Source organism: Budorcas taxicolor, chromosome 3 (genome assembly GCF_023091745.1).
Source record: "Budorcas taxicolor isolate Tak-1 chromosome 3, Takin1.1, whole genome shotgun sequence".
Taxonomy (NCBI): Eukaryota; Metazoa; Chordata; class Mammalia; order Artiodactyla; family Bovidae; genus Budorcas; species Budorcas taxicolor.
The window spans coordinates 104,757,926-104,770,602 of NC_068912.1; the positions used below are offsets into that span (position 1 = coordinate 104,757,926).

At 50.5% G+C, this 12,677-nt stretch overlaps 1 protein-coding gene across 1 annotated transcript in view; it reads left to right on the forward strand.

Moving 5' to 3' along the window:
* Positions 1-12,677, forward strand: part of HIVEP3 (HIVEP zinc finger 3) — a 55,217-nt gene that overhangs the window by 7,205 nt on the left and 35,335 nt on the right. Inside the window, exon 2 of the mRNA XM_052637598.1 lies at positions 1,942-2,087. Coding sequence (XP_052493558.1) covers positions 1,942-2,087 — 146 coding nt within the window. The remainder of the gene's footprint in view (positions 1-1,941; positions 2,088-12,677) is intronic.

A 12,677-nucleotide genomic window follows, 5' to 3' on the forward strand; every position in this document is an offset into this window, starting at 1 on the left:
CCCATCTTTGAACAGTGCTTTAAGAAAGTTCCCTATTATATTGACCTGACATTTGTCATCCCATAGCTTCCATTCACTGTTAGTAGCTCTGAAAAGGCCCTTGGGGTGATATCACGATTTCAAAGCTCTTCCTAACCATCTTTATGCAGGAATAGACCACCCAGTCAGGTTTGAGTTTGGTCACATACTTTTTTTTTTTTTCATATCTAAACCTTGGAGAAACCCAAGCTTATACAAGAGTTCACTTTGCAGCCACATTTTGTTCCCCGTCTCTCCTTCCTTTTCTCTCCTTGGAGATAATTTTGACAACCGCATGCACTAATGCAAAGAGATTAAGAACAAGGGCTTCAGTGCCAGATTGCCCAAATTTGAGTTCCCCGATCTCACTCACTTACTTACTTACTAATTGACTTTGGGTCAGTTACTTAACCTCTCTGTGCCTTGGTTTCCTCATTGGTAAGACAGAGATAAAAAGCTGTAAGATAGCAAATACTTAGCTCATAGGAATGCGGAGATAATTAAATGAGTTAAAATATGCAAGGTGTGTTTAGAACAGTGGTTGGCACATTGAAACTTGATAATCACTATCTGCAGTTACTCACATTATTATCTTTAAAACTTAAAGTGGATCCCTGGTCCCCTGCTCAAGTCCAACCATGTTTCCTGGTAGAGTGTCTGCTGCCACCAACACCAGCCTCCTCCAACTTGGCTCTGACATCACAGCTGGCTGTAAGACAGAAGGCACTTATCAGCCTGAGGGAGGCCTCTTGGTCATTCCATGGGTGGCCCAGATGCCAGGCTGACATGGAAGTGAAAACAGCAGGCTCTGAAAACCTTTGAGTATTGCATAAAATCAGCGATCTTCTGCTGAAGCGGCACACCACATACCCTCTCTTGGTTTCCACTCCCCATCTCCAATTCTGAAGAGATTGTCAGGAGTCACTGAATCATTGAAGCTGACCCTGGAATGAATCTTTAAGATGGTCTAATCTCGACTCTGAGCCTCAGAGAGGTGAAGTAATCCACCCAAGTTTGGCTCAGTTTGCAGTGGCCTATGTAATGCAAGAACTCAGATTCCTTGATTTCCAATCAGCTACTTTTCTGTTCAGCCCCTTGTAGGAGCAGGTGTGGTGGCTGAAGCAGGGCCTTCTGTCCTTAGATTGTCCCAGCACCAGGGGACACAGTTGCTGCTCCTCCTGGCTATAAACAGGGCAGTTCCTCCTGACCTTAATGGAATGGCATGGAGTAGGATGAGAATATCACTGCCAGCCCCAGCCCCCAGCCCCCAGCCCAGCATCACTGCTCCCTATTAAAGGTGCACCCATCCCTGCCACCATCAGAGAGGATCTAGGGGACAGGTTATCCAGCCAGCCCTTAACACCAAGGCCTATAGCTCATGAAGAGAATGGACTCCCTAAAATGCCCATCCCCCAGACACATGCCCATCAGTGGGCAGCACAGCCTCTCTGTGTCCAGCTCTGGCAGCAGTCGGGGGTGGGGTCTGGGCCTTCAGGAGACCTGCTTTCTGCTCCTAGAAATGCCCTTGACTTGCTGTGTGGCCTTGACTTTCTGATGTATAAAGGAGAACTGGGCCAGTTAATCTTCAAAGGTGAAGTCTTCGTTTCTGTATGCAGCATTCCTCACACACCTTCTCTGAGGTTGGCATGGCCCGGGAGACCAAGATGAGGACCTGTCCCCAGAAGCCCCTAGACTAGTGTGAAAAAAGAGAGGAAACGCAGCTCTCGTGGGAAGGCCTGGGCAGAGTCCCGGTTCTGACTTCCCCTCTGGGGATTCGTTTCCCTTCTTCTGTAAAGCGGGGCTAGTAGCATCTCGTCACTGGGCAGAGGGAGAATGAATGAAGTGAGCCACGGTGAAGCGTGGGCATCATTCTGTGACGACGTGTTAACCAGCAGTGATTTTGTCGTTCCTGCGGTGGGCCAGGTTCGCCTCCCTTCGCTGGTTTCCCCGGAAGGACAGAAAGAGATAGCTAGAGTGGAGAAAGAAGAGGAGAAGAGAGGGAAGCCGGAGGAGGACGCTCCCGCCTCCAAGAGAGGGGAGCCGGCGAGGATCAAAATCTTCGAAGGAGGGTAAGAATTATGTTTGGTTTGCAGTGTCTGCTCTCCATGCAGTAAGTGCTCGCGCCCGCCCGCAGGCTGGGGGTGGTGCCTGCCTTCTGTGTTGAGAATGGTGGTCTGTGTTCAGAGGTGGTGAGCATCTCATTGGGCAAGACTGTGCCCACAGGAGCCCTGGGCTTTCCACCTCCCAGGAAGTGCCATCTTTGTGGGACTTGCTGGCCACTTCTGTTAAGGAACAATGGCTCCTTGGTGGGGGCTCGGGGACACCAGGTGTATGCTGGGGACTGGAGCCGTCTGGGTCTTCCCCCAGCCCCTCCTGCCTCAGATGCTGGCTGGGTTCCTAGACCCCACGTTGGGGTTGATAGTGACCCTCCCGGGTCCTGTGCGGACTGCCACCTACGTTGGTGCATGTTCTGCAGAAGTCACCTCTGTCCTGCCTAAGCAGCCATGGTGACAGGTCTGGTGTCCATGGGCTCTGCCAACTGGGATGTCTACAGGGCTGGTGGCGCACTGCACTCATCAGCTGTACATACCGATCTCTGGGTCTCTTCTTGGACTGGCCGGGTCCAGGACTCGTTGGTTTGTAAACATTTAGAGGAACACCCCTAGTTTTTCACCTTTGGTGCTTTGTGTTCGTAAACCTAAGGACTGAAACATCTCAGAATTCTCAGCTGTGGGGCTCTCGGGGCTCCCAGAAGGCTGCCTGGTTCCAGGCCTGCTCTATGGAAGTGTCGTGCGAGCTGTGTTCTGTGTGACCACGTGTGTGCTCCCTGGGATGTGGGTGTCTGTATGCAGGTCCCGTGGTGTCTGTCTCAGGGTCCTGTGTCTGTGTCCCCAGTGTCATCAATGCAGCCCTCTTCCTACCCAATCCCGAGGGATAACAGCATGGAGGAAAACCTGCCTCCCAGGGAGGAGGGTCCCCAGGAATCCATGTCCCCAGGAACATGGAATGTCACTGGGGCCTACAGTCCTCCAGCACTTGCAAGTGCCCAACTCACAAGATCAAAGTGGGAGGTGCCAGGTTCCTCTGGAGCATTGGGAGATGAGACCAAGCCCAGCTCCGGAGACCACTGGTGGGCATCCTTCGGCACTGACCAGCAGGGTCTCCCAGGAGGGGTGTTTGAAAACTGAACTTGGGGACTTGTGTTGTCACAGCAATAGGGAGGGGAGTCAGGGATGGCAAGCATCCTGCAGTGGCAAGGACGCATCCCCAAAGGGGAGAAATATCTTGCTCAGAGTTCCCGTAACTGCTCCGTTGAGAAACACTAGACCAGCGGGTTTTTCCAAGCACTGTCTTTCCACCTGGGGACTGGCGGGTTTCCTCTTCTGCTACTTGGTTAGAGCGCCCCCTTGTGTCTCCGTGTTCGCACATCATCGGATCCTCCAAAGGCCACGTAAGACTTCACCCCAGGATTGGTGAATCAGTCACAGCCTTCTCCCCGCAGCTTCAAGGACCATCTGTGGGGTCCCAGGGGCGGCTGAATGTCAGCTGGTGTGAACAAAGGGGTCTGCTTCTGCCTTGAGAGGCAACAGCCCCCAGACTGGAGATCTGGTTCCCCGAGGCAGTTCCCTTGTTCTGAGCCCCGAAAGGGCAGCTGGCAGGAGCCTCTCCCCAGCCCAGTTAGTTCACAGCTCCAGCCGCCTCCCAGAGTCTCTGCCACACGATCTACCTTCAGCTGAGAGGTGAAGGCCACGTCTGAGTCCTCTTCTCTTCCTGCAGCCTGGCCAGGGGTCCCCACTCTAACCCATCCCCACCATTCCATCCAGGTCATCACTTAGTCCCACCCTCTCTGTTCAGAATCTCCCTGTCTTGCCAGGTCCGGCATCCCTGCCCCTGAGTGGCTCTCCCACTAACCTGTTCCACTGGGACAGTCTCCTCCCCTCTCCAGCTCTGCCTCCCATAGGTAAAAGGGGATAATTGCATACTTTTGGGGTTGTTGGGGGATCCTGTGCTGCCCTATGTAAAGACCAGCACAGTTCATGGTGCTAAAAAAATGGGTATCAGAGTATTTTTTCATTTTTGTGTCCATTGTTTTGATCCCCTCCAGGATAATCTCACTCTGTTGACTGTGAAGAACATCACCCTCACTCTCTCCACTTGTCAAATTTAATTTCAGCACCTTGGTAGGGGGAATGGGGTTATGCAATGCCACCAGTCAGGTCATCTTCTCCCACAGCCCCGCTGTCCCATCAGGGGCCCCACTGTACCTCCCACCTTCGCTTCTGGTGACCCCTCGATATTTACGGTTCTTTGAGGGCTGGTGTCACCCTCCAGGAGGGTTTGCAAATGTGGACTTGAAAGTTTGGGGTTGTCACAGAACTTACAAGTGCTCTGTACCAGAAGATAGCCAGAGCCAAGAGGGTCATCTATGATCCTGCTCTCAAGGAGACTGGCTCAGGGGTAGCAGAAGGCCTGGAGCTGAGGTGTGGACCATCAGTGTTCAGATGCTCCGAGCAGGCAGGGACCCCTGGGCCCAAAGTAGCCAGAGAAGGCTTCCTGGAGGAGGTGGGTAGGCCTGGAGGGTATATGAGACCGGGACCGGCAGAGAGGAAAGGTGAGTCAGATGGCAGTCTGGGTGTCCTGGTGACTCATGCACCTGGTCAGTCGGACTAGTTTCCTGTGGCCTTGAATGGTCTCCCTGGTCAGTGTTGTCCACTTCCTTGGCTAAACTTCATCCCTGCACCAAGGACGCTAAATGTGAATCTCCAGCTAGGACCTTACTCCTGAACTGTAGACCATTGCTTCTGATGCCTCATGGGCACCTCTGCCTGGAAGACTAGGGCACCTCAAACTCAGTATATGCTGACCAAGCCCTACAGGTACCACCAACAGCATCTCCTTCCACCTTGGGAACCAGATCCTTAGGCTCAGAACAGCTCTGTCTCATCTCCATTAACAAATCCTGTCAACTCACTCTGTGAAACCATATCCAGAATCTGCCCATTTCTCCCACGTCCCAGCTCAAACCGCTGCTGAGTTTCATCTGGATCGTCACAGTCTCCTGCTAGAATCTCCTGCTTCCATTCTTACCCACTATCATGTATTCTTAACCCAGCAGCCAGAGCGATCCAGTTTAACATCAGCAGACCCTGTCACTCCCACTCTGCACCCTTCACAGACCTCCAGTAGACTGAAGCGACTCAGCAGCAGCAGCAGCCTGTGTGTTCTAGCTCCAGATCCTCCCTGACCTCTGCCTGCCCCTCTACCCCTTGCTTCTCCTTTTTCTTTTAAATAGGTCTTAAAATTTTTTTTTATTTACGTACTTATTGACTGAGCTTGGTTGTCACATGAGCTTTCGCTAGTTATAGCAGGCAGGGGCCACTCTCTAGTTGCAGTACACAGGCTTCTGCCCATGGTAGCCTCTCCTGTTACGGCCCACGGGCTCGAGAGTGCAGGTCCAGTAGCTGTGGTGCATAGACTTAGTTGCGTCACAGCGTGTGGAGTCTTCCCAGACCAGGGATTGAACCTGTGTCCCTGCATCGGCAGGTTCCTACCCCTTGCTTCCTGTGCCCCAGCCTAAGATCTCTTTGTCTGACATGCTGCTTTTAGGGCCTTTGTACTTGCTGCACCCTCTGCCCTGAACACTTTTTTCGGAGTCCCGCAGCTCCCTCACTTCCTTCCGTCCCCCTTCAGAGAAGCCTTACCAGATCATCCCCTGTGTACCCTCCTCCAGCATTTCTTATCCAGCTTCCCTCCCCTGCTTTATTTTTCCCCAGTCACTAGTTTACTTCTGTTTCCCCCTCCAGAACATACACCCTGTGAGAGGTCAGGCATTGTGCTTTATTCATTGTTGTATCCCCAGTGCTGAAAATGCTGACTGGCATGTAGGCCGCGCTGGTGAATGTTTATTAACTGAAGGCCTCTCTCTTTACCTGAGACCTCAGATGAGGGGCGGTGTCCCTGAACTCAGCAGCCCTTAGAATCCATGTGCAGTGGAGACTCTGGGTCTCGGGAAGGAGGAAGGACAGAGAGTCAGGGCCAAGCCACCAACCTGAAGTCAGACTTGGCCTGGGAAGGTGAAGTCAGGTGGCTTCGGCTATGGGGCAAGCACCTGGGGCTGGGAGCCAAGGCTGTTTGTTTGCTGACCTGCCCTGCAAGTGTTACAGGTAAAAAATGAAACATGATTCCAAAAAGGGCTGGCTCATGGGTTACCAGCTTCCTGGCCAGTGCCCGCTCTGAGTAGATCCTTTCTGTCCTGGGGGCCAGAGAGGAGTGGTCCTGGGCACCCAACTCTGGAGACAGGCCGCTGTCCTTCCTGGGTGAGTCCAGGTCATCAGGGCCATGTCTTCTTTCTGACTCAGTGCTTTGATCTCTCTTGAATCCTCAGGCTTCTCCCTGGAGTGTAGAAGTGCAGCTTTGCGTGTGGCCAGCTTTGCTCCTGTGGGCCAGGAGCAAGTTGTCCAGCTCCTATCACATGTGCCCACACTGGGTTTAGTTCTCTTTCTATTTCTCCCAAACCCTGTTGTTCCATCTCTCCTAGGGAATATGACCTGGGCTTTTGTGGACACAGAGGAGGAGGGTGGGATATTGCAAAGTACAGGTGCGACATTCAACTGCCCAGACCAGGGAGGTGGCGGTGGAGATGGTAGTGGAGCTAGAGGACATCTGGTGAATCTAATACAAAGGGTGAGGATGAGAAGCTTGGAGTGGAGAATGACTGCCACGTTTCTGGCTCAAGGATATATGAAGCTGCCATTTACGGAGATGGGCAAGGATGGGAAGGAGAGTAAGAAAGAGGTTTGAGGAAGGAGGGATCAAAGCTTGGGGGACAGTGTTCATTTTGAGATGCCAGTCAGACATCCAAGTGTTCAGGAAGGCATGTGGCAACTGGATAGCTGAGCCTGGCCTGCAGAGGACAGGAAAGATACATTTGAGATATGCATAGATATTCACATTTTTCAGTGCATAGATGCTATTTAGGAGGATGCAACTGGATGGGGGATCACTTGGGGAAATGGAAAGAATAGAATAGGGCATCCAGGATGGAGCCGGGATGTGCCAGAGGACAGGTAGAGATGAAGCTGCAAGAGTCTGAGAAGGAAAAGCCAAAAGAATAGAAGAGACCTGGCAGAGTGAGAAATCCTGGAAGACAAGGGCAGAGGGAGTTCAAGGTCAGCTGTGCTGAGGGCCATTTAAAGGCCAAGGACAGGGAAGCCAGGCAAGTGTCCATGGGATATAGCCACGTGGGGGTCACTGGTGACCTTGACGGGAGCTCTTTTGGGAGATGGAGTTCTGAAGGTGGCGTGTGTAAACCTGTCCCAAGAGTCTGGTTATGGAGGGAAGGAGGGAATCACAAGGAGGTGAGAGGCGGGGCCCGGACACGTGTGTGAGGCTGAGCAGGCGATATTTATGTGGAGAGATCCTCCCTAGGCTTGAGCTGCTAGGAATGATTGACAGTAATGGTGGGCGGGGGAGGGCTTGGCAGATGATGATGCTGGGAGGGAAGGGGCTGAGGGCAGGCAGAGTCCTAGAGGAGATGCAAGGCGTGGGGCCAAGCACTGATGAGAAGGGGTGCTTCCAGAGTAATGGTGCGGGGTGAGGGGAGACAGATGCTGGCACACTGCAGGCAGAACTGATGGTTTGGATGGGGGAAGAGGGGAGGGTCCTCTCAGCCCGCATCCAGACCTCTTCTCACTGTTCCTAGATACCTACATTCTCAACAATAGATCTGTGAATGGCTGTTTTGGGGGGGGGGGGGAAAAACACCAGGAAATGTCTGTTTCTAGGAAACCACTTAGATTCTTGGGAAAGTTATTCCTTTGTAAAGATTATCCTCCAAATAGATATCTCAGATGTAAAGCAGTCTAGTTAGGTCGACTCTCCATGCTGGCCTAGCATCATTCTACTGAGCACTCAAAGGACTTCACAGGGAACACTCACTCCAGGCATGAGACAAAACTGATTATGTCTCTATGAAACCCAAGTCACCGACAGTTTAAAAAAAAAGAAAAGAAAAGACATATTGATCAAGGGGCAGACTGAGTGTCTGAGTCTGCTGGGGCCAGAGTCCCCAGAGTCTTGAGGATGGTCAGGGAAGACCTAAATGCATCCTATTAAAATTTAAAGGAGAATCCGTTTCTCAAGCTGATTTGGCCCTTAGCTATAGGGTCTAAAGCAGGAAGAGGCTCAGCTGAGGGGGTGGGGGTGGGGAAGTGGAGTCCCCCCCGACCCTAGCATGCGATGGCCACCGGCGGCTGCAATGAGAACTGGGCATCCCCTGGGCCTGGACCACATCTGCCTGAGTCTCCACCTGCCTCCTCCCTGTCCTGGGGGATCCCCTTCTCTCCTGTGAGGGAAGCGGCCTCTTAGCAAACAGTGGCACACACTCTCCCTCTTTCTTTCAGTCTTTATTTTTTTATTTATTTTTTAAAATACATTTTTATTCACGTATTTATTTGGCTGTGCCAGGTTTTAGTTGTGGCGTGTGAGAGCTTCCATCGTGGCATATGAACTCTTAGTTGCGGTATGTGGGATCTAGTTCCCTGACCAGGGATCAAACCCAGATCCCCTGCACTGGGAGCGCTGAGTCTTAGCCACTGTGTTTATTTTTATCTAAATTGTACATGCACAGAGTTGAAAAAGCCAAACATCTCTATAAACTTTGTTATGGAAGACGATAGTACCCTCCTTTTCCCTACATTTTCTGCCCTGCCCCACCCCCACCCCAGAAGCAATAACTTTCATCTCTTCTAGCTGATTATCTTGGTTAGCCTTCGTATCTCTGAATAATGTGCCTGGGTTGCTACTCTTGGGCTTTTCAGCTTTAGGTGCTAGCTAGTGACTCACAAGCCTTTCCCTGGTCCACACATGACCCCTCATCCTGCATCCTCTCATCAGAGTCATACCATCTATGCTTCCCAGCTATGTTATATGATACTTTTGCTTTCATATACAACTTTTATTTTCTCTAGGAGTAAAAGTTGTATGTGTGTTAACTTCATCAGTTTTCTATATGCTGTGCTGTGCTTAGTTGCTTAGTCATGTCTGACTTTTTGCAAACCCCACCAGGTTCCTCTGTTCATTCTCCAGGCGAGAATACTGGAGTGGGTTGCCATGCCCTTCTCCAGGGGATCTTCCCAACCTGGGGATCAAACCCATGTCTCCTGCATTGCAGGCAGATTCTTCACCAGCTGAGGTACCAGGGGAGCCCCAGTTGTCTGTATATTTATTGTTCATTCCACCCCCAAATTCTCACTTCCCAACTCTCCCCTGAAGACGTTCAGATGCATCGGGTCCTCTGTAAATCATCTTGCGGACACAGTCCCTCCCTGAGGGATCCTGTGGACTCCAGGCCACACAGGCTCCTCCCTCAGCCTGGAACACAGCTGCCACCCCACGGCTCCCTCACTCTCACCCTAGAGATTCTCCTGTCTCTTATGCTTGATCGCCTCATAGCCGTACATCTTCCTTTTTCCTGGTTTACATCCTCATTTTCACAGAGACCATCCTTCAGCATGATCTTCTTGAGAAAGGGCCTGTGAGAGGTGAGCGTTTTCAATGCTTTGCATGAGTGAATGGATTGAAGTGTTTTTATTGTGTTCCTCAGTTGGCTCAAGTGTCTAATTCTGTGTTGGAAGTCGTTTTCCTTTAGAGTTTTGAAAGCATTGCTCCCTTTTCCTCAAGCTTCTGGGTTGTTCTCAAGAATTCCAGATCCATCCTGATTCTTGTTCCATCCTCTGTGACTGTCTGAGGGTCTTCTCTTCCTGCTTAGAGTGGCGACTTCTCAAGCCTGGGTCTCGGTGTGGAGCAGTTTTCATCACTCGCTGATGCTTTCAATCTGGCAAGTCAAGGACTTCTGCTTTAGGAAGCTTTCCTGAATGGTTTCCTTGAGGATTTTCTCTCCTCTGGTTTTCTCTCTCCTCTCTGTGGTACTCCTGTTATTCAGGCGTTGAGTAAGTCCTGGCTCGTTCCTCTCATTTCTATGCCTCTCTGCCAGAATCCCCATCTCTTCGTATTTTTGCTCTCCTTTCCGGGGACCTCTACTTTGTCTTCCAACCATTCGTGTTTTCATTTCAGCTATCACATTCTTAATTTTCCTTGCATGTTCCTCTTATATTAGCAGTATCCTATTCTCTTTTATTGAGAATATCTTTATTTATGTACTTTTGTTAGTTAAAATATTCTCTATTTTTTAAGTTGAATGACTTTTAAACATTTTTATTGGTGTATAATTGATTTACAGTGTTGTGTTAGTTTCTGCTGTGCAGCAAAGTGAATCAGCGATGCGTATACATAGATCCACCCTTTTCTAGAGTCTTTTCCCATCTAGGTCTTTACAGAGTGTGGAGAAGAGTTCCCTGTGCTATACAGTAGGTCCCTACTAGTTATCTGTTTTATATATAGTACTGTGTATGTGTCAGTCCCAATATTCCAGTTTATCCCTCCTCCCCTTTGCCACCCTGGTAGCAATAAGTTTGTCTTCTCCATTTGTGAAGATGTAGTGTAGCATCTTATTTCTGCTGTGTAATAAGATGTAGCATCTTATTTCTGTGGTGTAAATAAGTTCATTTGTACCAAGTATCCTGTTCTTATTTGACTGATTCCAGGCCGCTCGGAAGCTGTTAATGTTCGTTGTTTTTTCTTTAGTGCTCTTTTCCCCTTGATTTCTGTGTCCTTCAGGTTCCCTTCACCCTTGTCTTTGTTTAGTCTCTTCTCTCAGGTATCTGATAACCTCTGGTGTCTTCGCATGTTAAGAGTGGGAGGCTCAAAGTTGCCTGGGCACCAGAGTGTGAGAGCAAGGCTTCCCTGAGACTAGGCTGTTCTGCTGGGGAGGCTGTAGTGGCAGAGTCTTGTGTCTTGCTTCTTGGATGAGGACTCCAGCCTCCCATCTGAAGGTGGCAGGGTTCATTTCCCATAGTCTGAGAGCCACAGAAAGGAAAAAGGTGGGAGGCAGAGTGAAGGGGAATCTCAGCCTCCAGGGGTGCACTCACTTCATCCCTTCATTTGTTTGCAGTTCCCCATCCTGCCATCACCTGGCCTGAACCCCCTCAAAGGCCTTCCATCTCACCCTTTGCAGAAAATAAACCTCCAGGCATTTCCAGGAGTGATCTCCTGGCTGCTGGAGTTGAGAAAGCGGTGAGGTCTGACTGCTTCTAATAGGACTGTCCACTAGTTGTCCTTATCTTGGTTCTCCCCGTATGCACCTCTAGAGTCCTTGAGGGGCCCTGTGGCATAAGTCGAGTTCATTCTCATATAACCTGCTGTCAACTTAGATTCCATTCTGTTGAGTCTGCAAAGTCTTATTCAGTCATCCATCTCTTTCCAGCTTCCAAAACTGCATTGCCAGTATCCTTTCCTGCTCTTCTCTTCTTTGTGTGTTTATTATGCCAAGAGACAAAAGCAAAGGGAAAGGAAACATAAATACTGTGTCCCCACCATCTTTATAACAGGCGACTAGTAGGGTTGTTTTTTAGAATGTTTCAGGCACAGAACGCATTCTTCCAAATAGCTCTTCTGAGAAGATCACCCTGTAGCCTTTCCGATAGGTCCTTGGGGCCCCTGTGGCACTTCCTTGAACTTCTGGGCTCAGAGGAGCACAGAGGGGAGGTGTTGGTGTTCCAGAAAGCCTGGGAAGTCTTTGGGCATTGGCCTGAGACAGAATGAGATTCTAGGCCCACCTCTGGCAATTACTGGCTAGTCCCTAAAGTAGGCTCCGTAGTGAGAACTAAATGGTAAGATTCTATGGGCTCTTTACTGTGGCATATAGGAAGTGCTTAGCAAAGGGGCCGCTGCCTTCCTTGCTTCCTTCCTCCTTCACTGTTCTTTCCCTCCTTCCATCTTCCTTTCCTCCCACCTCCTTCCCTCTCCAGCATGACTGTGATCTTCGCCAGGCTCCCGTGGCCTTTCTCCCCAGGCACTAAGAGCTGCTGAAGGTGTAAGCCAGGCTCTGTCTCTGACAGCTGTGTGTGAACAGTGTATCAAGAAGGTGAGAGTTGGAGGCTAATCTGTGGACAATGAAAGTGAAATCAAAAAAGAGAAATGACACATGGGTTGGGCAGGTGGAAAGTCTGACTCTGGGGCTGAGCATGGGTCCCCCTGAATTTTATTATCTGCAAATCATAGGAAATTTTACCTTTTCCATCTTTGGGCGTTGTTTGAAACGAGGCCTCCTTGTCGGAGGGAGGGAGGTAAGTGGGGTGAGTCCCAGAGCTGGAGACTTTGGGGAAATCACCTTTTCTCTCTGGACTGCAGTCTCTCCCTTGGTAACTGGAGGATGTGGGAAAGGGCTTGGGTCTTGGAGTCCGGGACTGGGGGCTGCATCCTGACTCTGTCTGTACTAGCGCTGAGGCCTTGGGTAGGCCTTTGCTCTTTGTGAGCCTGGCTTTCTTGTCTGTAGCATGAGTGGTCACTGTGTGGCTTGGGTGAACCATCTCTGGCTCTCATGATGTGATATACAGGGTCTTTCCAGCTCTTGTCAGTCAGTGAGCTGTTTCAGCTCTGCACTCAATACTGAGGAAGATGTTGCTCAGAGACAGTTTACAGGGAGGGGTCTGAGTGAAGGGCCTATGTGGGCTGCCGCAAGTCCTTGTCCCTCCCTCAGAGAAGCTGCCTTCTCTAAAGGTCAGGAAACCTAAGCCGAGCTCATCTGCAGGGTGCCCCTG